Source organism: Daphnia carinata, chromosome 4 (assembly GCF_022539665.2).
Source record: "Daphnia carinata strain CSIRO-1 chromosome 4, CSIRO_AGI_Dcar_HiC_V3, whole genome shotgun sequence".
In the NCBI taxonomy this organism is placed as follows: Eukaryota; Metazoa; Arthropoda; class Branchiopoda; order Diplostraca; family Daphniidae; genus Daphnia; species Daphnia carinata.
The window spans coordinates 2243827-2269659 of record NC_081334.1 but is presented as its reverse complement, the minus strand read 5'-3'; the positions used below and the strand labels follow the sequence as shown (position 1 = coordinate 2269659).

General features: G+C 42.8%; 1 protein-coding gene across 9 annotated transcripts in view; it reads right to left on the bottom strand.

Moving 5' to 3' along the window:
* Nucleotides 1-2199: 2199 nt before the first annotated feature.
* The window catches only part of LOC130695067 (oxidation resistance protein 1-like), a 28144-nt gene continuing 4510 nt past the window's right edge, over nt 2200-25833 (bottom strand). Inside the window, exons 1-19 of one of the 9 annotated variants that reach the window (XM_059495062.1) lie at nt 23776-24245; nt 15056-15159; nt 13563-13774; nt 12958-13174; nt 11699-12292; nt 11303-11596; nt 11004-11219; nt 10650-10921; nt 10451-10584; nt 9827-9991; nt 9420-9649; nt 8491-8526; nt 7652-7814; nt 6984-7248; nt 6612-6689; nt 3671-3833; nt 3463-3584; nt 3204-3373; nt 2200-2825 (exon numbers count right to left, since the gene is read on the bottom strand). In XM_059495062.1, the coding sequence (XP_059351045.1) occupies nt 2690-2825; nt 3204-3373; nt 3463-3584; nt 3671-3833; nt 6612-6689; nt 6984-7248; nt 7652-7814; nt 8491-8526; nt 9420-9649; nt 9827-9991; nt 10451-10584; nt 10650-10921; nt 11004-11219; nt 11303-11596; nt 11699-12292; nt 12958-13174; nt 13563-13774; nt 15056-15159; nt 23776-24230 (4026 nt within the window). In that variant the 5' untranslated portion in view covers nt 24231-24245 and the 3' untranslated portion in view covers nt 2200-2689. Of the gene's footprint in view, nt 2826-3203; nt 3374-3462; nt 3585-3670; nt 3834-6611; nt 6690-6983; nt 7249-7651; nt 7815-8490; nt 8527-9419; nt 9650-9826; nt 9992-10450; nt 10585-10649; nt 10922-11003; nt 11220-11302; nt 11597-11698; nt 12293-12957; nt 13175-13562; nt 13775-15055; nt 15160-16174; nt 16237-16448; nt 16564-20655; nt 21708-23775; nt 24246-25833 lie in introns of those variants that run through there. The other 8 variants (XM_057518182.2, XM_059495065.1, XM_059495064.1 and 5 more) reach the window with 8 other exon arrangements.

The following is a 25833-nucleotide window of genomic DNA, read 5'->3' as shown; positions in this document are numbered from 1 at the left end:
ATAGAATTCCCCTCCTCAAACATTTCTCCCCTGGGCTCTGTATGCCAGCCCTTTATTGAGTCAAATAAAATGTAGTTCAATAACAACGATTCAGTACACATTGTTTAATGTAAATCTGTTTTTTTTTTCATCCTTTTACCAACAACGTAATACAGAATTCTTCAAGGGTTTAAATCCAAAATTAAAGTAGTTATTATATTACTTATTTATTTTACGCTAGTTTTGATGTTTGAGCTCCCTACATTACAAGGCCGAGGACATTCGGATAAAACGTGAGCTTTTTACATCCATCGATAGATGACGGTTAATACAAAATTTTCAACCTTAAAAAAAAAAAAATTTTCCATAAGAAAAAAGAGCTATCTAAAACAAACCATGTAACCGTAAATGCGTAATGTTTCCTATTCCATAGGAGAAAATACGATTTTACAATTATCAATTTCAATACATATTAAATTTTTTTTTTACAACGAATGGAATCATTAAAAAAAAACTTACCATTTGGTAGTAGCTAAAATATAATGAAAACAAATACAATTCCGTTCAAACTCATTTCCATTCAAGTATAAATCTTAATCGTTTTGCTTCAACAAAATTTCGTCTATATTGGAGGTCCTGCACGGCTGGACATTTTTTCAGGTCAATACAAGAAAACCTTACCTGTAGGGATAGTATAGACTGTAGACCAAATCAGTTTTGATTTTATTTTCGTTCAATAGCTGTTTTCCTACCCTGCTCGACTTAATGGCCATGACATTATTAAAACTGGAGTTTATCTTTCTCTGATTTGCATTGGCACCGATAACGTTGAAGAGGTTAAATAGCTAAGTAAGCAAAAGTAGGCCAGCTCGTCTTATGGTCAAACTTTCCGCTTTCATTTGCAGCTTACCGTTTGTTTGATTCTTCGTCTCCTCGTCGTGGATAAAACTTGAATACAATTTAAAAAAAAAAAAAATTAAAACTAAAGCTTGTTCATATGCCTACGTGCGTTCTGGAATTGCAAAGTTTACCTTTTTTCCTAGTTGATAATCGGACATGGTTCATGAAATTGTAATTTTACCTGACCGGCAAGGTGTGCGCAACGACGTTGTTGTGACTTTGTACCGGTGAATGTATATATGACGCTCGTACTCGGCCAACTTCAAACAATCAATTGCAATCGATACTGTACATACGCACCTAAATCCAGCTAATCCATTTGTTGATCTTTATCTTCGATGAACGCGATCAACTTGCCATGTGGGTGATAGAGTTTGTTGTCCTTGCCGTTCAAACTGAGGGCCCCCCACGGTAAGAACACGTGAACAGATATCAATGATTTGATGTGCGTCAAAAGTATATAAAAATATTGGTTATTGAGGATTAAATTATTTGCGTCATTCAGATATGACAAGAATATATTGCACGTCAGTTTACCTTTTCTTTCAAAATATCTTAATCCAATGCCAATACAAATATGGCTACAACTTGAGCCTTTTTATTTTACGGCCAGCCTATAAGCACCGTCGTATAACGTATCATTGTCGTCTTAACCATTGCGCCTATCGTCTAAAATGTTGTCAACAACTCAATAAAACATGCTAGTGTGAAAGGCTTAACGGGGGCACCAGTCAAAAGATAACAGTTTTTAATTATGACACATGGCCTCACGCAAGTCGATCTCACGTTGCCTACATTTCGAAATCGAAGATAAGCCCATGTTTTGATTGTGAAAGCCATGTTGTGTGTGTATTGCTTATACAGAAGAGATATATATATATACGCAACCAAACAATTAGATGACATCAACATTATACCAACAACGACCTTTTTTTTTTTGTTTGTTTCAACGCCTCGTTTCTTTTGTTTCTCAACACTGTTTCGATGGGGGATGCATACTTTGTGGCCGGCTACAAGGTTACGGGCTGCGGATGCAAAATGATTTTTCAATCTCTGTTTTTCTTGTTTCACTTTGCCAATCGCATCAACTGGGAAAACAAATCTAATAACGTGTAAATAAAGGTAGAACAACCTGTTTTTGATGGACGTTGGAAGTTGAGGAGGGGTTTCACTTTTCTTTTAGACGGACCCAACCCTTTCTGTTTTTAGCCCGTCAAAAAGAAAAGAATTGAGATAAAGAGGGTGGAAAGAAGGAAGTTTTATGTTAGAATGTCATCTGTACAAAAAAAGAAATAAAAAAAAAAAAAAAAGACGGGCAGGTTGGGCGCCGATTCGGCTCTCATTCTAGAGCTGTATTTATTAACACGCACACGGTTTCTTAAAAAAAAATGACGTACAGAGCGAATCGCAACGAAACCGCTCTCACTAACGAACAACAATACAAGATAAATATCTTGATGTGCTTTTTCTTTTTTTTTTTCTTTGTTTTTCTTTTTTTGTTTTTTCTTCTTCTATCATTGGTTAGAATATATATATATATAGAGCTAAGATATTTATTTTGGCGCGAGGGATAAGTGATGCAGGTTACGGAAGGTGGGGCAGATAAAGGGAGGAGGTAGAAAGGGGAAGGGAATTCAAAAACAAACGGGGAAGGTCTTGTGTTACATTGGTGTTTACGTGAGGGATGAGTGTGTGTGTATGTGTGTATGTCTGTGAGTGTGTGAGTGAGAACAGATAGATAGAGACAGAGAGAGAAAGAGAGAGAGAGAGAGAGATTTAAGAGTACAATCAACAACCAAGTGAACGCCTTTTACATGAACGCCCAGCATTCGAGCGTCTTGACCCAAAAGTCTTCGTCCGGACTGAGCGGATCGTTGCCGAAAGTTTTACACGTCTGCGTGCGTCCCTGGTTCAGGTCGCCGTCCAGCCATAATCCAAAACGACCACTGTGAGTATGACAAGGGAAAGAAAGAAAGAAATGAACGATAAGGAAATGATTACATGAGGATTTCATGGCCATAAATATATACTAAGCGTGTAGCCACTATCGTAAACGGTTGTAAAACATAACGTCAAGCTTCTTTTTTTTTGGCGGTAAACAATTCTATGAAGGCTATTACAACTTTTGATTTCGACAACAATTTCCTCGTTATGCGAGGACGTTCCCTTAAAACGGACTTGTGGCATTTTTCGCTCATTTTCAGCCATGAAATGTTTCCAATTAAAAAACAAAGGAAATTCATCGGAGACTACGTGATGAAAACGAGACGCGGCAAAAACGCAATGAAATACAAGATATAAAAGAATAATGAAAAATTACTTACTCTCCAGCTCCGATGGCCAAGCTTTCGTTGTTGCCTTGAATAAAGTAAGAGTTGTCGCCCGTCCACGGATAAATTTGTAATTTTGGGTTGATGACGAAAAGGAGCGACTCGCCCGTGCCGTAAAATGACTCGCTGACACGAATTTCGCACGACGTGATGGCGCCAAAAACCTGCGATCGTGTGCCGATAATTCACATTGATGAATTTGTTATCAACCAGCAATCGAGAAAAATTCATTCAATTTCGAAATCCGACTTACATTCCCTTGCGTATCTTCTATCACCAGTAGAATGGGACTATCGATGCCGATCATTTTACGGTACAACGAATTGAGACTGAAACCGTTCTGAGACGTGCTGAAAACCAACGTCCATGGGTACCCTGAAATAGATGGCAATTTTATATGTTAATATTCCCACTAGCAAACAAAAAATGTATTGATTTAGTTGGCGAGAGTGTAGTCATACCTTCTACGCGGGCAGGCAAGTGTTTGGCCAGCTGTTTGCGATATTCATCGGTAAGCACTTCTGTGGGGCCGATCAAATCCGGTAGGTACGAGTCCAGATCCAGGGCGCTCAAACGTTCAGAGCCGTACAACGCCCTACGTACTTCTTCGTTCAGTGAAACGATCTATTCACGGCACGCATAAATGAATAGAGAAATCAGAAAAATTGATGAGTACACGTCGGCATTCGTCATTTTTAAAAAAGCCGAACTGAATAGAATAGCACCGACATACGAATGAATGCATCCAGAGCGATAACCAAAACATTCCAGGCGGTGTAAGGCATTTTCTTTTTTAAAGCCAGTGAAGGATTTAAATATATCATTTGTGATAGGGAAAATACTACGGATCGCGTTGGGTATTGCGAAAAAGGAAAAAAAAAGGGAAGGTCAGTGTAAAGAATAACAGGGAAGCCACCATTAAGAAACAACATTCCCTTAAGTGGGTAGGCGATGCCTACGTGAGACAGACACAATAAAAGACGTAAATGGCGACATAGTACACAAGGTCAGTCGGAAACAGATATGCAAAACGATCGCCTAGATGGGTAAACAAAACAAAAAAAAACAAAAAAATGGGTATGGTACGTGTCCTGCTACTGGTATGCCGCAATGGCTTCAGGGTAACAACGTTACCTTTAAAAACAAAAAGAAAAAAAAAATGCATTGATTATGTGTCTATGTGCGGCATTTGCGTTAGGATTTTGACCACCCTTCCCTAAAACTTTCGGCCGGAGAAATCAAAGACAAGGTCGTACGCGCACACATTTGCGGCTAAAATTGACACATGAACTCGTTTTTTTTTTCGTTTTTCCCACCCTCCCTTTAACCTCCTTTTGCGTTTGCGACGTTAGGTCGAAATTAAATAAAAATAGATTTTGAAAGTAGGAAAGGCGTCGAAAAATACCGAGAAGAAGATGACATAAAGAAACGTAATAAGAGGATAATTCCAATACAACCTTTTTGATTCGATTGCAGAATTGGACAAATGAGACGAAGCTCTTGGAATGATGGCCGCTCGATTTAGTCCGGAAGGACAATTTGGTTGCTGAGGAAGTTTCAGCCATTTTTCGTTTTTTTTAATTTGTTTTTACTCGTAAAATATGTTTAACGATCTTCCGTTTTTAATTAAAAAGAGAAGGGGGGGAAAAAATGGCAAAGGAAGAGAAAAATTGAAAAAAAAAAAAAAAATAAAATAAAATATTTCTTGGTGGGTGACAACTGAAAGCCGGATGAGCTAGATGAGGAAGAGTTTTGTTTAAATGAGGACGCGAATCAACGGGAAGAAGGAATTGATCATTGGTTTATCACGTGGCACGAAAACTATCACAAACTTGAATACGAAAATTTCGAAGAAAAAACAAATTCTTTTTTTTTTTTTTGAAAACCCGTTTCTGAACTTGTTTCACCCGATCGACTTGTCCACACGCTCGGAAAGTTTGAAATGTAAGGCACATTAACATACACACACACACACACACATGGACTGAGGCGCAATGGACCAACGAAACGAGAAAACGAATTTTGCTTTTTTTTTTTTTTTTTTTTTTGAAATTGTTAAATCGAATAGAAAACGAACGAAATGAAACGGCCAGGAGACACAAAAACAGGACGACGGACTGTAATTTTTAGTAAGAAAATGGGCCTACAGAAGCCGTCACAGCAACGGTGGATGGTGGGGTCAATCTTCTTCTGGCGAAAAGCATCTGGATTGTGTTTTTTTTTTTTTGGCTACGAGTTTCGTTTCAAAAATGAACCGACACACGTTTCGAATAAAAATTTCGGTTTCTTGGCACAGCAGATGGCACACGGCCGAAGGCTGAATGTAGACTGGAGAGCTACGGTTCACGACGGCTGAAGACTGTGCCGGCCAACTTTCCAAATGCAACGTCAATTCGAGCAAGGGAAAAAAAGAACGAGAGAAAATGAAATGAGGACGCAGGGAGCCAAACTGTGTAGCGGACTAACGATCTCAATAAGTATGTGAGAATGTTTTATACTACGGCAGTGGGTACACCGTACGCCTGGCGGGGTGGAGTCGAACAGGATTACCGAACCAAAAAGTGGGCGAGGTCAATCCCTTCCTCCTCATTCTGCCAAAACGGATAGTATTTTTTGTTTCGAATTGTTGTTTTTATCACTAGTTTTTTTGTTTCTACTAAATCTTCTGTCATCTCCCATCCTTGTGTCGTATTCCCTAGTCAAACAAAAATAAAAACGAGATTGTTCATGGGCGGAGCCTTGACGCTAGATGGCAGCAGGTGTGGGACGGGAGCCAAAGGGAAAAAGACTGAATGACATGTTTGCGGGGCGAAAAGAACGTAGCAATCGCATCACACCTAAATACTCACCAACCTGTCATATCACGCACAAAACGACACACGCACACAGGGAAAACAAACAGATAAAACATAAACAAAAATAGAAAAAGGTAAATAAAAACAAGAAAAGGGAAAACAAATGAAATCTAGCTTCAAATTAAACGTCCAAACAAACAAAAAGTAGATATGAACTATAATTGAAACGACGTAGTTTCAACGTGACGTCACGTTCCGTCAAGTTTGGCATACCCCTCTCAAAAAAAAAAAAAACGCGAAAAACAAAACAAAACAAAAGAGAATGTCGTCGTGATTCACTGCAGATGCAGGTGAATAACCGAAACAAGGTCACTGAAAAGCCAACCCGTTATGGTGAATGTGCCCGCGTGTGTGAGAGAGAAAACATTTGCACTGTGAATTCGCACGTGTGTTTAGATCGGGGACTAGAAAATGGGCAAAAACAAAAAAAAACAAAAAAAAATCCCAAATATTCTACCAAATTCGAAAACTAAAAGGTGCACAGCTTTTCTATACACACAAACACACTAAAAAACAAAACAACAACAATAACGGAATGTTGGCCCACCTCATCCTGGTCGCTCTCGAAGAGCGTAGCTTGCGTCTTTAGTATGGTGAACAAGCGGACATAGGGGGCTTTGGCACGCTTTTTTGTTTTGGGTTTGTTTTACATCGATTTCGTTTACGATTAAAGATTGAATTCGAATTCGTGTTGTCGTGCACCGGCAAAGATTGATGATCGACCGATCGAGTAGAATTTCGAAGATGTTAGAAAAGAAAAAGATGATGAAGAAAGAGCGAGAAGAAGAAGACACGAGAATCAAAACGTTTGACGCGCAAATCAAAGAAAGAATTCGTTGAAGAAAAAGATAAACGAAATCTACGGAATGATGGAAATATGCAAAGAAAAAAAAAAAATAAATAAATAAAATGGCCGTACCTCCCAAGATTCTTTGGCCAGATCTGAGGCGACTCCGTGCGGGTCGTCTTCATCTTCATTGACGTCATGTTCGCCACTCCTTTTGCCACCGCTCGAGCCCTTGGTTTTCTTGACAGGTTTCTGCCTTCGTACGGGACTCGGCTCCTCCCACTCGAGATCGTCCGTGATCAGCTCGAAACCTCGCTTGGCCACGCTCTCGGCATCGCCCGGCTCGCCGTACACGTCCGGCGACCAGAGCAAGAAAAAACGGCACAAACTGTCCGCCCTGATGTCAATTCAAATCAAAAAGAAAGCAACGTGAACATCATTTAAACATTCACGTAGGTCGACCGTACACTTTAACGGGGAATAACAGCAAAAAAAACACAAGTCAATGTCAAAACTGGTTTTCGTCGGATTAAAGCGAAAGCATCCGGAATCGATACGTATCAAGGTCCTTAGACTTTTGTGTTCCAGATTATTCTCTGTGCTTTTAATTCCCCAAACTTGCTGTTATTTGGGGCAGCAATGGATCTATTTTTCCGGCTCATTACAGCCGCAAATCCCTCTGTCCTTCGCTTTCACTCTAATGGCTCTCTCTCTCTCTCTCTCTCTCTCTCATTATATAGGGTTTTTTTTTTTTTTGCTTAAGGTTTGGCGTGTTCCATGGCGACCAGGGCAACACGTACTTGTCTCTGGGGATGCTGAACCAGTATTCGGGCTTCATCTTCTTCTTTCCGTAGGACATGATGGGTGTGGTCATGGCTCCCTTGCGGTTCAGCGGTTTGCCCATTCTCAGTCGCAAGTAGAGAGGAGGCGCATCACACGGCTGCGCCGGCTTGGGAATCAATTCTATTTTCATAGAGAACACAAAAAACAGAAAAACAAAAGAACAAATGTACTTGTTATACTATCCACCTCACAAATATTATTCCTTTATGATATAAAAGAAAAAAAAAAAAAGAAAAAAGAAAAACATTTATGATGATGAAATCCATTGCCAACTGCGATAAAGCAACAACGAAAAGAAAGTTTGGATTGAAAAGAAAAACATAAAAATTGAAAAAGAATTGAGAATTCCAATTGATTTGTCGTGCATCGAACACTGGTCTTACTCTCCTCGTCCGGTTTGGCCAAGCACAAAAGTGTCCGCATGCTAAGACGTTTATTATCGTGCTGATGACGTAGATGCAGAAAGTCTCGTTAAACGAATCAAAAGCGAAAACGGCAGAACTAAAAACAATAGAACAAGCTTTTCCTGTTCGTGTGCGGGGAGGAGGTGGCAACGTTCTAACGAATCGACTTCAATTTTCTCCATAGCATTAAATTGTTATTTTTTTTTTCTCGTGTAGTAAATTTACTTAATTGGCAACAATCATGTCGCAACATTGTCTAATAAAAGGCAGCAAGAATAAAAAATAAAAAGAGATAAAGAAAGAAAAAAATAGAACATTTTGAGAACGATGGAAAAAAATATGTTTGTTTTCACGAGTGCGGCTCGTATTTTGTTTGTTATCGCATGTCTTACCCATAAAGTTAAGTTCGAAGTACGGCGAGTGCAGGACTGCGTTGAACAATCAACGATTTTCAAGAAAGGTGAAATACAAAAAAAAAAAAAAAAAAAAAAAAATGTACAAAAAAAAAAGAGGAAAATGCAAAACGAAATTAGCCAACAGTTCATCGAGGGAGAGGAAACGGTCTTCCCAAATTGCCATCTTGATTCAACAAGAGAACAAAATGGGCAGATTAATTCAAAACAAATGCAACAACAACGACGTGAATAATGTGCAATCTAAAAATGAAAAAAACCAGTACGTGATGTTTCGTGAGATTGACACAAGATGGCAGACTCGTCTTCGCGACGAGAGAGGTGAACCAACAACCAAAAAAAAAAAAAAAAATATGTAAATATTTTTAAAAAAATGTTTCAATCGTCAAAAGACATTCCACGGCAACTAATCGAGCAATTTGTGGCGTGAACATTTCATTCCTCATCGCGTTACCCTCGCGCGATCCTTTGTCCCTATGGTAACGGTCTCTACCGGCAATTCAATCAATCACCTTACGCGAACGTTCGCTTCAAATCAAACGCGACAACGCACCGATGAACGAATAAAAATAAAAAGGGCTGGATAAAATTATAAATGGTTCGACTCTTCACATCTTTTGTTTGTTTTTTTTTTTCCCCAGGAAATTTCTACGGGTATCATAAAATCACAAAAAAAAGGGGGAGAATGACGATCAGCTGTTTTTGGGGACATGCACAATGAAAAAGAGGGGGCATCTCTTTTCCAGGTTAATGTCACACGTTTCGGTCCGACCATTCACGATGAACAACGGTTTGTTTTACCTTTAATAGTCCTGAACGTTCACCTTGTTTTTCTCAACGTCAAAATGTTATGAGTACAGAAGAGCGTTTGATGAGTTACGAAAAACAAATGGCGTCGTTTTACTTACTGTCTAGCGAGGCAAATAATTCGGGTACGTCATCGACCGACACCATGCTCCTGTAGCCAAGTTTGGGTTGAGCACCACCACCAGATGATTGGCCACTTGCATTCGGATGATGCTGCTGTTGTTGTTGTTGCTGCTGCTGCTGTTGCTGCTGACCTTGGTCCTTGCTTCCGCGGAACAAATTCGGCACCAAACGGCTGTCCAATTTCAAACTGTTCTCCGTCGACAGTCTCCTGCAAAATAACAAAAACAAAAAATTTAGACGAACGTATATGACGAATAATAATTAAAAAAAAAACAAAAAAAAAACAAGGAGACACAATGTCGTTAAATGACATAGCCAGGCGTAACACAAATGAGAAGGTGACTCCATTTTGTTTTTAGAGGGGGGTTGATGATGGATACGGTACCTCGCGCCGTCGATGGTTCCAATGGCGATGGCGGCTGCGGCGGCCACCAGAATAGCCGAACGTTCCGTGTGTTCCATCAAGTCGGCAACGACCCAACTGTCGTCGGTGGTTTGGCTCGCCATCGAATTGTCGCAGCTCAAGTCCACCGACTGGTCGCTGTGATTACTATAGCGTGCCCAAACCCGCCACAAAAAGCGTGCGTTTTTTTTTTTTTAGAGTAAATCAATAAGCAATAAAAATAAATAAATAAATAGAACAAAAAAACAAACAAAAAAACAGTAAACCGCAAATGAAAAAAGAAAATAAAAAAAAAAAGAATACCGTAAAAAATAAAGGCAACTAAAAGAAATGATGCGAGTCATGCAAAGATAATAAAAGTCGCAAGCCAAAGCCGAAATCAAATTATCCGAGCTGCCTATTTTTTTTACCACAACCACGCAATCATGCAAATGAGGTACCATCAGCAAGAAAAAAAAAATAAAATAAATGAACAAAATGGCTATTTCCGAAAAAAACACATTACCTTTCAAACATGGCTCATTTTGCAGTTACCATTGGCTTTCTTTGCGTTTTTATGAACCTCAAATCGACCTAAAGCGATTAGTGCAAACATGTTCCATTTACCTGGAAAACACTTTGGAAAAGACAGACTCGGCGTTGGGGTCTTTATCAGCGACCAAGACTGGACTGTTTTCTTTCGAATCGGCCGTCAGACTCTCGCCCATCCACACGAGCGGGTAAGACAAGCGTTTCAGCATCTGTTTCCAAATCGATTCAATTAAAATCTTGAAACAAAAAAAAAATTGATTTAAAAAACGTATACTCGTTGTCCACGGGTTTCGGGTGATGATGCAATCGGTGCTGGAGAACTCGACTGAGGGCGGCTGGCAGCGATAGGTTCAGATCCGGAACCGTGTCGAGTCTGGCGATGGAAACTCGAGTGCATCGCTCGGCTGCGGGCCGCACCACTTTGATGGGGACCCATGGCCGATGCTCCGGCGCTAAAATGACGAGCTCGATATTCGGTCTCATCCATCATGGCTTCGTTGATGGCTTGTTCGTAACCAGATCCGGTGGAAGAGTGGAACGCCTCGTCTGTAACCGATCCAATTCAATTACACGACCGCTCCCTCTCTTTTTCGAAATTTCTCCATTCAAACTGAACAAAATCAATCACCTTTATCATCATCGTCGGTGACGTTGAGCTCCTCCGAGATGCACAATTCGTCTTCGCGTTCGCCACTGGGTGTCTTGTCCATCGACGAGGTCTCCCGCATGCCACTGACCAGCGAATTATCGCTGGAGAGCGATGATTTGTCAACGAGATCCAATTCTTCTTTACGTGGCCCACTGGCCGAGCCATCGCCAACGCTGGCTGGAATTAAAGTTTCATCTAAAAACGACACAAAAAAAAAAAAAAAATTGGAATAATAAAAACGAAAAGTCAACACACTTGAAATAACGAGCATCCATTACTTTTAACGTGGAGGCGAATGACGTGGCCGCTCTGATGGGCGGCTTCGACCACCGACAGCGGCGGAATGATTGGACAAACAGGTTTAGAGGTGACGGTCACAACAGCACCGTCCACACTATCAATGCTCATAGAGCTCGTTCTCGTTTCGGCTGCTTCGTCGTGTCGTACGGGCTGTAACGTGGCCGGCACTGAAGATGCGGCCGCCTCCGCCAAAGCATCCCCTTGAGCTGTCGCCTGGCTTTCATCCTGGCCTCGGGCGTCTTCTCCTTCACTCCATCGACGTTGAATGTCACCTACATCCGAAATTGGAAAGAAAAAAGATCCAAAATTGAATTTGATGTGGAAACTAAACGAGAAAGAAAAAGAAAAAAACAAACAAAAAACAAACAACCAACCGGCAATGGCGAGTATTCCGGCGGCTGGATCGAGATCGACGGCCAATGGATTGGACGTCTCTTTCTGTTTGAGGTGGGCCCTCTCCTTGAGGAGGGCGTACTTGCGGTGCAATGGGCAATTGGTCGGGAAGTAAATAGGGTCGGTGATGGGCTGGTCAGGCTGGCCCCTGTGTGAGTCGGCCAGCCGCATGTGAGCAATGTCCGGATAGAGGGCAGCGTTGACAACGAATTCCATGGGCGCGATGACACCGTAGGCCTCTGCGCCGTGCTCGATGACGAGCGGATCAGACACGTTCGGATCAAACATGACCGTGTTGGGCGTGACGAGTAGGACGCCGGCCACAACTCCTTGGCCATCCGTGATGTGCCGGACGTGAATCTTGAGAAACTTCTCGTAAGCGCTGCGATCCCTCAAACGTTCGGCCTCCTCGTCCATCTGCGTCAGGATGTCTTCGTTGTTGATTTCACGTTCGATGTTGGCCAAATCGGAGGCGCAAGCGCCCGTCTGTCCGGCTCCGCTGTTTGGGCTCGTAAAAGACAAATCCACTCGGTTGAAACGCGGCGATCCGGGAGGTCGTAAGCTGTCCAGGAACGCTGTTTTCAAAACACAAAACAAATGAAAATGAGTTACCGACATTGTTTTGGTTGCATTTCTTGTTTTTTTTTTATTGATCAGAAATCGAAAAGGGGGCAAATGGGTGAACGAGGACGTGCAACGGCAAAAGAAGAAGGAAACATCTTTTGTGTTTGGCACTAATTCTAAGAAGCCCCGCAGCTTTTGTCAACATTTTTATTTGATTCATTTCCTGATCTCTGTGCGTTGCACTGCTTAGGTATCCCTTCTTCCTTTTCTTGTCTACCATCAGTCCCTCTTTATTTTTTTATTTTTATATTTTTTTCTTTATCTTGATTCTACTCTATTTCCCTATCGATTTCCATTGTTACTCTAGGATTAAACCCACCATCGTTTTTGTTTTCTGTAACTCTTCTTTGTTTGAAAAAACAAAACAAAAACGTCCTCTATCGTCCCCGAAAAAAAAAAAAAAAAACACCAATTGTTTTTTCCTTTCCTGGAACAGAACTCATGTGTTCCCTCCTTACACACAACACGTTGATCCAGTTATCTCCTAAGATCTGATTTAGCGGGTAATGGGGTACAACTACGCACGGTACCAACAGCTGAGTAGTCAAAATAAAAAAAAATAAATAAATAAAGGAGAGAGAGAGAGAGAGAGAGAGAGAGAGAGTAGTATTGATACCGTGCTCGATGGGCCGCTCTGATGTCGGTGACGCATAGCCGCCATTGCTGTCACGACCGATTTCGTTGATATTGGTATTACTCGACGACCTGATGGACACGTTCAGCGACATGTGCGGTCCGACGGGGCCGCATTCGCCGCCCGTGGCGGACGTTCCAGTTCCATCGGCATCCGCTCCTCTGCTCGCGTCGCCATCTTTGCGCGGCACTAGCAGTACCTTTTTAAAAATGATTTCATATAATTGTTAATTCAAATTGGTTGTTGATCAAGAGCTGGAAGTTAACGCGAAGAGTGAAATTTCATTCAAATAATAATAAAACAAACAAACAAACAAACAAACAAACTGCAGAATCAAAGCAATTAAGAGAAAACCTGGAAGTTGACCCCCCAATTTGACATTTCACCCCCCCCCTCCCAACTATTTTTAATTTTCCGTTTCTTAATTCATCAATTACCCTTCCCCAGCCTTTTGATATTCACATTAGTGCCGGCTCTATTTTAAAATGTTCCATCTCCAAAAAAAAAAAAACAAGTTGGAAGTTGCTACTTGAAAACAAAATGGCGTCGGAAAAGAAGCGGGGCGAAAATGAAAATTGAAAAGTCACCTGTCCGGGGAAAATGAGCCGCGAATGGAGCTTATTGATGGCGACCAGCTCCGACGGGGTGGTGTCGAAGCGGGCGGCCAAGCTTGTCAGCGTGTCGTTGCTCTGCACTGTGTAGGCCAGCGTGTCCTCTGCCAGGCGGCTATTGCTGCCGCCGCTTCCGCTGGATCGTCTCTCACCGACCGGGCTACCAGGACGTCCTCCTCCGCCACTGTCTACCCATTTTCAAAAAAACAAACAAAAGAAGAGCGGAGACATAAACAACAATCAATACAAGTGGTGGAGAGGCTGAAAAAAAAAATGCTTAATCAACTAGAACGAAAAAAAAAAAAAAAAGAAAGAAAAGAAAAACAATCCATTCATCTCCATCGTCTTATTCCCCGCGGCATGTCTAACAGGAGCGGCCGCAACGGCAAGACTAACACGCACGCATCGCTGGTAACCATCGGCGGGATTTCATTTAACCGATTGACTACAACGAACAAGCAATAAATACATGAACATAAAAAAAGGGAATAGATTTTTGTTTGTTTTCATTTTGGGCAAACACTTTTTCTGCTACAACCCGTTCAACCCAAACACCGACGATGATTCATTTTCAGGTCGGGAAAACAAATTTAAAAAAAAAAACAAAAAAACAATGCGATAATCGACAAAGGCAAAATAGAAAAGCGAAGCAAGAAAGAAAAAAAAAAAAAAAAAAAATCGGCAAACAAAAGAGAAATGCGCTGTTAATGCTCCATCGCTAACGGCTGCTGAGCTTGTCGGTGCTTTTGTGTTCGCTTTGCTATTGAATCATCGTGCACCATTAAAGAAACAATAGGTCAAAGTAATCCGCGCTGTTTGGCGGTAGGGGGGGGGGGGGGGGCTCTTCAACCTACAGTTCGAACATAGTTTGGGAGCGGGCATCAAAGACCATAATGACGGCACGAGGGGAGACAATGAACGAACGACGAACAATCGCCAAACAACACGATCGAATTTCACTCGCAAAAACGTTTGATTTCCCGGGAAAGAGTGTCTGATTCAATTTCACATTTAAATAAAAAAAAAATAAAAAAAAAGGGGGAGGATCGCATAGATTTCTCGTGAGTGGACACGAAGCTATTGTTAGCCCACCCACCTCCCCTCTCCGCCATTTTTTTTTTTTTTTGCTTTCTAGACGTTTATCGACCAAGGCAAATTTTTCGGTCAACATACAAAAGGGAAGTCTCTTGACTTCATCCCCCCCCCCCCCTTCCATATTGATTCGTAACATGCGACGTTAGAAGCGCCAATCCCATTGGTCAATCAACTTGTAAAGAAGAGCCGCGCGTGACTTCTCTTTGTATGGAGACGGTTCCGTTTTTAGGGATTTCAACAAGTCACTTATTCATAGGATTTCATCGTCTTTTAAAACATCTTGACATTGTAGGTAAAATCATAAATAAATTCGATACGAAGACGACGAAGAATGTGAAGGAAAACAAAACAAAAACAAAAAATAATAATGTTACCGGTACTACTCCCCAAAGCGGATCCGGCTAAACGGCTCAGTCCGCCAATCACGTCCACGTCGAAAGCAGCCGCCAAACTCTGATCCACGCTCCGACTCTTGGTCCTAATTAATAATAATAAAAAAAAAAAGACAATTGACCATTAAACAATAATCAAAATCGAATCAAGAATATGAAAAAAATAATAAATAGATAAAAGGATTAATTAAGCAAGCGATATGAGCGTCGACGTTGATTGAATTACACACACACACACATCTCAATCGTAACACATTTCTTTTCGAAGGGAAGGAATGTCAAGATTTCTTTTTTGCCTGTCCAAACTTTGACATGCCACAGGCTAGTTCATCTTCATCAAGTCCTGATCTCTCTCTCTCTCTCTCTCTTTTTTTTTTTTTTATTACTTCAAAGTCAGGGTAAAAGATAATGCCCCCCAAAACGGGAGCAGCTCTACTTCCTCGTTCTGCGCTCCATTTTCCTCTGTCAAAAACTTCCGGCAGGGTAAGCAAAAAAAAAAAAAAAAAAATGTTAGTCGACGCCAACTTTATAGAGATCTGAAAAAAAAAAGGAAAGATCTACTACAGTAAAAAGAAGAGATATAAGAAGAAGGTAACCCCCCCCCCCCCTGAAAAAAAAAAGGAAAGAAACGAACGCATGTAACGACCTCTCTACGTCTGGCTGAAGAAATCGATAAGGGGGGAAGACGGCACTCACGCGCGCGCGCTTATTCGTTGTCGAAACGCATAACTAGGGTGCACACACACACACACACACAAAGATTTTTGGAGAATGCAAACTGCTCCATTCTAGCACCATCCCTATTGTTTTGGTTTTTCGCAAACAAAACATAAAAAATGATTGTTTTATGATTTGTTTTGGGGGGGGGGGGTTTCAAAAAAGGATCCGTTTACGACTGAACAAGTTGAACAAAGCAAATACAAGTACTGCTTTTTACTCTTTGCAAAGCATTAGCCCAACCAGGTAAAAGAGTTGTTGCCAATCGACACGACAGTTAGGACCTGACAAGACACTTTGTTGTTGTTGTTGTTGTTGTTATCGTAACAAGATAGACACGTCAATCCTAAAAAACTCGCTAATTGGGCTGGGCAATGGTCTCACCAGAATTGAAAGCGAAAGGCCTGGAAGCCAAGTCCCAACGCGTCCATCGTTCACGTCACGCCCGTAACAATGCAAAACAAAACAAACACACATACAGACGCAACACCAAAAACGACAATATAACAATAGCAATCAGCTGAAAATCAATCGAGCAGCAAGGCAAAACCGAATGGAGTTGCAACCTGCTTTCCTTTCAACAAACGATGAGATTGTTGGCCAACTTCACCATGGCAACTTCGTTATACAAACGTCTGTCACACTGCAAAGAGCGTACCGACTCCCGATCAAGAGGATGGGCACTGTGCTGGAAGAATGTTGTATTCCAGGGAGACAACATCGAGCTCGAACATCTTCCAATACGCAATGGCCCACCCCACCAAAATGCAGTAGGCACGAGCCGCCATTGAACAAAAAAAAAAAAAAAAAAAATAACATCAAACGTCAAACGCCATCTGACGACTAATTGTGTAAGCTACTGCTTGATTCCCAAGAACGATTAATTAATTTTTTTTTTTTTTTCCTCGTAACGTTACGCTTTTTTTTTTTTTTTTTTTTACTACGTATTAGCCCAAGTGCTACGCATTCTTACGGAGTAACTTTCCACATTAGCTTTCACGACGCACGCACCCTACTGAATCATTTAAAATCAAAAGCTCGAGAGCAGTACAAAGAAAAAGAAAGGCCTTTTAAGATGAGAGGAAATGTGATGAAAGGCACAGACTTGAATTAACGGCAGTCTCCATTTTTCTTAGAGCAAAATGCGGCAAGTAGAACAGACACACACACACAAAGTGAAAAAAAAAGTAAAGCTGAAGGAGAGGGGAAATGTGGCTTTGGCATGTCTTTTCATTTCCTTTCACTTGAATACGACAGTCTTCGCATGCAAATCCCGCTGAGCTCCCCCCCCCCCCCCCCCCCCGAAAAAAAAAAAGTTTTTCCTTCAAGAAAAAAAAAAAAAAAAAAAAAAATTCCTTCTTTTCTTTCATGAGATTTTGTTTCGGCGTGAAGACCAACTCGATAGGCAGAAGACATGTGACGCCCGACTGAACAAACTTTTCTTTATTTGGAGAGGCCCACATGACTGAATTCGTGCGGCAAATCATAACAACTGTCAACATTAAAAAAAAAAAAAAAAAAAAAAGGAAAAAAGAACCGGAAGGAAACAATGAAGCACAAAAAAAAAAAAAAAAAAAAAAATTTTTTATTATTTACATCAAACAAAAGTCGGAATTGGAGACGCTAAAAGCACGAATGGTAACCCGTGAGAACGAATGTGACACACCTTTGACCTACGCTAACGCACATTGTCTTTCAACGTTTTCTAGTCATCATCCGCGCTCTTGATTTAGTCCGGCTATGATGGCGCATCTCGGGTGAAAATCAATCGATAGTCCTTGGCTTCCGTTTTTTTTTTTTACACGGTAGACACCATAACACACCGACACCCCCCCCCCCCCCCAACCGCCCGACTGAACGACCCCCCCCCCCCTAGCCAAAAGAACCGCAGCGGAGCGAACGGAATCGATCCGAACCTTTCGCATCATCTTCGCGTTCACTGCCAAAAGAAACCCACGAAAAAAGAAAAAACGATCAGACCATCCGCAATGACAGGATTGAACCAATTCCCGAGGACATAAACCTGTACACGTTAAAAAGCTAATCGTTCGTTTCCTGAAGAAAATAGAAGCCTAATTTTAAGAGTACGTGATGCGCCAATAAGAGGGAATGGCGTTTTACAAATAGATACAATCGAATTGGGGCCTGATGAACGCCGACTACCTTCAACGTCAAAGAAGGACACTAAAAAAAAAAAAAAAAAAGGGAAACAAAAAACATCGTGTTTACGTTAAACAAGAAGAAAAAAAAAAAAAAAAAGTTGGATAAGACAAAGTCAGCTCTTATTGCTCGGCTCTTATTTTTGAAAGACATAAAAAGAAAAAAAGTTTTCAAACAACATTTACAGTTCTCAAGTCGTCATTGGATATTGATTTGGCTCCTAAGTTCCGGTGTGTGTGTGTGTGTCGTCATTCCCCCCCCCTCCCTTTTTACGATTGAAAAACTTGGCAGCTTAGATAGAGATATAAATCACCAAAAAAAAAAAAAAATATATATATATATATATATATCCCATCCCATTCCCCCTCCCCCCACCGAACAATCCCCGCTCAAAACTAAAGAGAAACTAAAACGTATAAACAAAAAACAATCAAAAACACAAATATCGCAATAACTGCCTTGAAATCGGAAGGAAGTATTATTTCTAAGAAGAGCTAAGCAATCTTTAAAAAAACAAAAAAAAAAAAAAGGGAAATCATCAAACAGCGGATCAGGTGTTGGCCGTCTAACTAATAAGCTTTTGTCGAGCAAAGCAAGCGGCGTCGCGGCGCCTCTTTTGTGCTGCGAAAGTTTTGTCGGGGGTTCTTCAAAGAATGGGGAAAAAAAGGAGGGGGAGATAACGTCTAACGAGCGACACACACACACACACACACATATACACCCACATGTGTGTGTGTGTGTGTGTGTAACATCCTTGTTCTTAAAGGGAAAATAGAATTGCCCTGGCCGCTCTTTCCGTCCTACGTTCTCGAGACGTCGACGCGCAATTACCGGCACTCACGCAGTCACGATACGCCCTTCTTCTTCTTCTTCTTCTTCTTTTTGCAGGGCGGGGAGGGAGGGAGGATAGCAAAACGTCCTTTTGTTTTATTCAGCTGCCGGTAGTCTTTCGGGAGTCTGAGTAACCAGCAGCAAGTGTGGTAAATCCTTCGACGGCGCTCCTCCTAAATCCTTGGCCTATTTTTCTTTTTTGGGGGGGGGGGGGGGTTTAACTTTCCCTTTTTTTTTTGGGGGGGGGGGGGGGGGCTATTGAAGAGAAGATTCGTCCACGTTGATTGCGCGATTGTATTCGGCTGGCAACACATTTTTGGGGACGATTCGATGGGTTAGAAGCGCGCGCAACTCTTGGACACGCGGACTTCCCTTTTTATTATTATTATTATTTTTTTTTTTTCCCGAGATCGATAACAAACACATCACAATCGTTTTTCAATGTAACAATTCGTTTTCTTTCATTCTCTCCTCCTCCCGTTTTCCTTTCTTTTTTTTTTTTTTTCAAATGTCAAAGTCATTTACTACCGGGCGCACACGGCAATCCATCACTTTGCTTCAACTCTCCTTTTTCTTTCTTCTTTTCGTCCTCCCCATTTTTTTTTTTTTTAAATAGCACGAAGCGATAAAAATTCAATTCTTTTTGGTGAGCAAGAAAAAAAAAAAAAAGCCAATTCAAATCGCTAAAAAAATTCGGGTGACACACCGGAGCATACGACGCCACTGCATTAACCAATTCAGACACACGGAGTAAAACGCATCGTGATATACGGTTCGTGATATGTCACTGAGATTGCATCAATAAAGACAAATCAAAATCGAAGGAGCAGAGAGTGAAAATAAAAGATAGAAAAAAAAAAAAAAGGAGAAAGAAAGGGAAAAATAGTAATAACAAATGACAATGTAAAAAAAAAAAAAGAGCTTGCCAGGCCGCAGCTCACGCCCCCTACCACCCGCCGCTGCGGGGCGGGAAAGAGCAGCAGCCGTTTCACTGCGCTCGCAACTGGATCAAAAATATAGAACCGGGGGAGGGGGAGGGGGGGGGAGAGAAAACAGAGCCACTCTACTTTGAAACCCAGCAGGCATTGACTCGAACGAAAACAAGACAACAACAACAACAAAAAAAGAAATGATGAACTTGCATCTGCTTCTCGTGTTGCTCCAGTTCATAATTATGTCCCTTCTTTTCATACCGCATACGCTTAAAGAGTTTGGCCCGGCCGAAATAATGCCAGCCCATCATCTGCCTTTGGCGTTCATTTTTTTTTTTTTTATTATTATTTTTTTTTTTTCGTTTGGATTTAGACGTGCATCATTAAAAGAAGAAGAAAAAAAAAACCGAGCTACCAATTTTCTTTATCAAGGAAGCCAAAAAAAAAAACTAAAATAAAATAAATAAAAATGTAAAGAGATGGGAGTCCGCCATTGCCATCACAGATGAACTAATTGAAGGCGCTACCACGTGATGCGCTAACGGCCAAAGTCCCGACCGAACGAGACGGGCATTTTCAATGCAAACCCGGATTTTCTTCCTTCGTTTGGGTCCGTCAAGTGAGAGAGAGAGAGAGAGAGAGAGAGAGAGAGAGAGAGAGAGAGAGAGAGAGAGAGAGAGAGAGAGAGAGAGAGAGAGAGAGAGAGAGAGAGAGAGAGAGAGAGAGAGAGAGAGAGAGAGAGAGAGAGAGAGAGAGAGAGAGAGAGAGAGAGAGAGAGAGAGCCAATCAGGTCAAAGAAAAAGATTGGGTGGAGCAAACACGTGTGGACATGCACGCATTTTGATTGCCTTTTCTCTGCTTCTCTTGATTGAGAGGGTAGGGGAGGAGGTGGAGGGGGAGGTGGAGGGGGAGGTGGAGGGTGGTCTTAAATAATGATTGTACCTGCTACGACTAAACAAGGCCGACGGCGGCCAAAACAGATAACCCAAACTACGACGTTTTTTCGTGCGATCGTCGGCCGGCGTACGTGACGCGGACGGACTGCCGGCCTGCGTAGCCGAAAACGAGACGCTGCGCTCCCTCGGCAAGGGACGCGTCAATTCCGAAGACGGATGCCTTCGATCGAGGCCGTCCGTCGAAGAGAAGGTGGCCGACCGATCGCGGAACGTCGACTTGAATCCGAGCTTGTCCGGCAGCTCTTCCGTCTGGTTGATAGGGACGGACAAAGACGGGCCGTTCAAAGGCTCCGGTGACGGGCTGCACGTCCGCGTCGCGTGGTGGACTTGAACGCCTTCCGGCAGCTGTTCCAGCGAACACCTGAGGACGGGCGTAGCGACGCCCAACGTCGACGAGCTCTGGAACGAGCCGCGTCTCTCGTACGGCATGGGGAATTCCAGCGACTGAGCGACGGACGTCGGCGATATCGAGTTCTCCGTCTGACTGGGCCGACGTCGATGAAACTTGAGCAATCGCGAGATGTGCGAAGGCGGCCTCGTCTCGGAGCGCGAACGCTGCCGGCCGGCCTGTTGATTGTCCTCCTCCTTGTCCTCGTCGGCCGACTGGAGCAAAATGACTGGCAGCACGGGCGCAGGCCGGCCGGCTCCAGGAGCCGGCCCGTCGTCGAAGCCGCCGCCGCAGTACGTGTCGAAGTCGGCAAACCTTCGATTGAGTTCCTCCTCGCTGGCGTGAGCACTGACCGCGGCCGGTTTGCGCCATCGACTGCGGCCGGCGCGCTCCTCCATCTGCCCATCGGCGCCAAATTTGAACGGCCTGCCGCCGACGTCAGGGTCGCTCAAATTGTTCAGACTTCCCGTCCACGAGGAAGAGTGCGACGATTGGCCACTGTGCTGGCTACTACCGATGCTCCATTTCCTGCCCATCTTGTTGATGAAATTGACCGACGTTTGCAACGAGAAGCGTCTCCGATGTTGGCTCATCTTCTCGGTACGCATCCCGTCGACCGACGGCGCCGACGTCATTTCCCCTTTTTTTTTTTTTTAATTTGTTCCAACTAACTGGGGAGAACAGTTGTGCTCCCCCCCTCCCCCGCCTTTGCCTTTTCGCTGCGCATACAATTGTTCGCGTAATTTGTAGTTACAGTGGCACGCACACACAAAAAGTTAACTTTGGTCTTTTCAACGCTCATTCGGACATTGTTGGCGAATCGCGCAGCGCACACATTCAATTTGTTTTTTTTGTTTTTTTTTAAACAAGAGAAGATTCCTATACGTATACACATACACACACACACACACACAAACACAACAAAAATGAAATGTGATTGATCTTTATTTTTCGGCCTGCCCGTTGGACGGGCGTGATTCGGCCAACTGGCACGAAAGCCAACTGAACGGACAGGTATCTCCATTTCAAGAGAGGGCAGCGGGACGGGGGGGGGGGATATCTAATGCTGAACGCACAACTTGGGGATCATATGACGGCGTCGACGATGTTCAAGACGCGCACTCTAATGAACAAATTATCAGAAAGAAAATAGAATCTTTTTTCTTTTTTTTTTTGAAAGAGGGTTTTCCGTATAATAATCATCCAATCAAGAAGGGAAACGGGAAAATCCTGCCATCCCGTGATGATCCCCAAAGACGCGTTTTGAATACGTCATGAACGTCACGAGAAAAGACATTTTTTTTTTGTCAGCACGCCAACTGTCGCTCCTATTCACCGTTGCGATGGGGGGGGGGGGGGTCGATTAAATCCGTGATTTAGTTCATTTGATTTTTTTTTTTTTTTTTTTTTTTATCATCTCGAACGATTGGGAAAATCCCACATTCGAAATGTTATCGCCATTTTCTCTCTCTCTCTCTCGTTGAAATTCAATCAACTCGCGATTCGACGTCATCTTCAATCGTCATGCGCTTAGGACGGTGAAAACGAGAGACGAGCTCTGAAATGCGAATCGGCCGTCAAAAGACGCGATAATCATCCCCAGTCCCGTTACCTTGGAAACTGTCTGCCAAGTGAGTGAAGAGAGAGAGAGAGAGAGAGAGAGAGGAGAAAGGAAGAGACTGTCAATTAGAATCCGATCATTATGAAGAAGCGAGGGCAGCAGTAACAGTAGCAGAGGCTTAATTAAATCTCTTTCTTTCTCTCTCTCTCTCTTGCGTCTTCCCCTCTCTTGAGCCTCATTGCGAAACGTTCAAACACAAAATGGCAGGAGGAGGAGGAAGGGGGGGGGGGGAAGACGAATTGAAGAAATGCGACAGAGAATCCCTCATCTACTTTAAGCTCATCGCTTTTTTTTATTTTGACGTAATCGTTCAGTGCGGAACGAGACGCACAGGCTTAGATTTCGGACTTGCTCGCGCATGTACTTCAATCACTTGAGAAAGAGGCAAAAACCCACAAGTATTTTTTTTTTGTTTGTTTTTTTTTTCGATCCTGATGAGGCATCAGCCGTCGACGTGATTCAAGCCAAACAGAAAAAGAAATCAGCAAATCAAAAGGAAGAGACGAGAATTGCGTGCCGAGAAACGTGAAATGTGTGGGCCCCTTCGTGCAAAATCTTCATTTGTGGCTCCTGAATTCTATTTGATTTCCACACGCTCTTAATTGAACTTTATTTTGGGGCTCTCGAGTTCACGGTTAATCATCTCCGACAGTCACATCGCATTTAAACCAAACTACATTTTTCGGGACTCAAAAAAAAAAAACCAGCTCCTCCCCCTCCCCCGCCCCGCTGTGCCTTAAATAAATCAACGTCTTTCCTCCTTTTGCTCGAGCTCTTAATACTTCAAAAACAAACGGATGAAAAAAAAAGAAGGGACCTTTCGTTTTTGTTTTTTTTTTGTTTTTACCTCCCTTCACCATTCTCCCACTTGTATAAAGCGTCCTATCCTACCCCACTGGTACGTGGGAGAGCGGCCAGCTGGATGTGAATTCATCAAGACGTCCACAGCTGGCCCTTCCCTGCTCTATTTTTCCTTCCCCCCTGCCCGCCTTGCTACTACTACTATGACTACTAGAAAAACAATAGAAAACAATCACCATGAAATGCAAAAACAATTGAGAAACGTAAAGAGGACACGGGAGGGGCTTGGGCCTTACTTTTTACGCAGAGTTTTGGACAAAACGGCCGCCAAGAGATTGCCGACGCTCGAGTGCGGTGAGCGTCGTCCTGCGCCCGAATCGAACAAGCGGCTCGTCGACGATCTCCTGGGCATCTCTTCCGCTGGGATCACTTTGCGTGGCGGTTGAAGGCTGGCCTTACGCGGCCCTTTCTGGCACTCGGCCCAATCTGCGTCCGAACTGCGGCCGTCGCCATCGACCGAGTCGGACGAATTGCTGGCCGTCGATCCCACCCGTTGCTCGTGAACGTCCAGCAGGAAATTGACCGAACGACTCAGCTCGTTGGCTACGCGGAACGCACTCGTCCTGGAACTCTGGGGCGAAGATGGCGTCGAACGCGTCACTTCGGCCCATCCTCCCCTCAACGTTTTCGGGACTGGGATGTACTTGTCTTTCGTTTTAGTTGCACTCGCCAAACTGGCCGGTGCCGCCATTTTTCACGCAACAAACACAAATTCCCCAGCAAAAAGCAAAAAGGGAAAGCGAAAAAAAAAAAACAGACTCTGGAACACAAACAGCTGTCCACTGAAGCAATCGTCGAAAGACTAGCTCGAAATATCGAACCGTGAAAACGCCATTTCATCGCTAGACAGCCACCGTTATCTCCCCCTTTTTCCCATTTTTTGTTTTGTTTGTTACGAGTGTGTTACTGACAAAAGGATAGAGAAAAAAAAAAAAAAGAGAGAGAAACAAATGAGAGAGCAGTAACGCAATTGGGGGCAACTACAAAGCCCGAAAGGTCCAAAAGGCCGGTTTCTCTCTCTGTGTGTGTGTGACGTTGAAGTTTGGATTGCGCCAACGGCGTATCACGTCATCGTTTTTTAAAACGAGAAACAAGTTGTTGGACCCGATTTAAAATCGTGAAACAAATCCTGGAACAGTTTTGAGTCATTGTGACTTTTGACCACTTGCGTTTGTTTCGTTATTGATTGTGACATTCTTCCGTGTTTTTGTTTGATTTTTTTTAATATTTTGCATTTGAAAATTATCAGTGGAACAAGATGAAACCCCAAAATGATCGGCTAGGGCCCAGGCACGCAGCTGTGTGTAGGGCCATGGCGTGCAATTGTTTTTCTACGTCTTCCCTCAAAGTGATTAGCATACAGACGGGGGAAGGAACGATACTCTTTTTTTTTTTTTTTCTTTCTTCGTGACCTCGAGATCTGCGTTCCAGAGAGGGATAGGACGCAAGAGGTTGGCTCCATTCGAACGCAACTGGCATACACTGAATTTATCGACGATATGCACTAACAACTGGCAACCCCCTCCCTGTTAGTCTGTGACGTAGTTCTTTATGTGTTTGCTTAAAACGTAGTCCCTGGTCGTAGTTACACAACTTCCAATGACATCGATCCGCGCAAGTTTGTTTTTATTCACGTTTTCGTTTTGATCCCAGTTGGCTCAAGTTTACACGGGACTTTCTCTTTTCGAATGTTTTTTCTTTTCATGTCATTTCTTTTTCGCACACTTTCTGGCGGCCACGTAACGATCAAAATACACACACACACACAAATGCCTGCGGTAGTGGGCGGTTTTGCTAGTCAATTATCCAAGCCACTTGAACTGTTACGCAACATTCCAAATTAAAAAAAAAAACAAAAAAACGTGCATTTCGAAAGGTAAATTGTTAAAACCCGACAAACAACAACGTCTCGTTGATACCCAAGAAAAAAAAAAAAAATATACATAGACAATCATCGGAGGAGATGGGGGAAAATGTTATCGAACGGAAATCGACTCTCACCGAACGCAATCAATGTCGACAAAAGCCCCCCGATCGAAAGGAAACACTACAACGTACCGCGAACAAGAGACGGAGAAAAAAAAAAAAGAAAATAAGAAGAAATGAAAGCTGGAGCCGAAATGGAATGCCGTGTTGTACGAAGCATTAGAGCGGTGGCATTTGGAGCCAAACCGCAGGCGGCGAACGGAACACGCATCGATCCGCGTTTCACACGGCCGGGTGCGTGAGTGCCTGCAGAGGTTAAAGAGCTATCGGCCCAATTTTTTTTTTTTTTTTTTTCTCTCTCTCTCTCT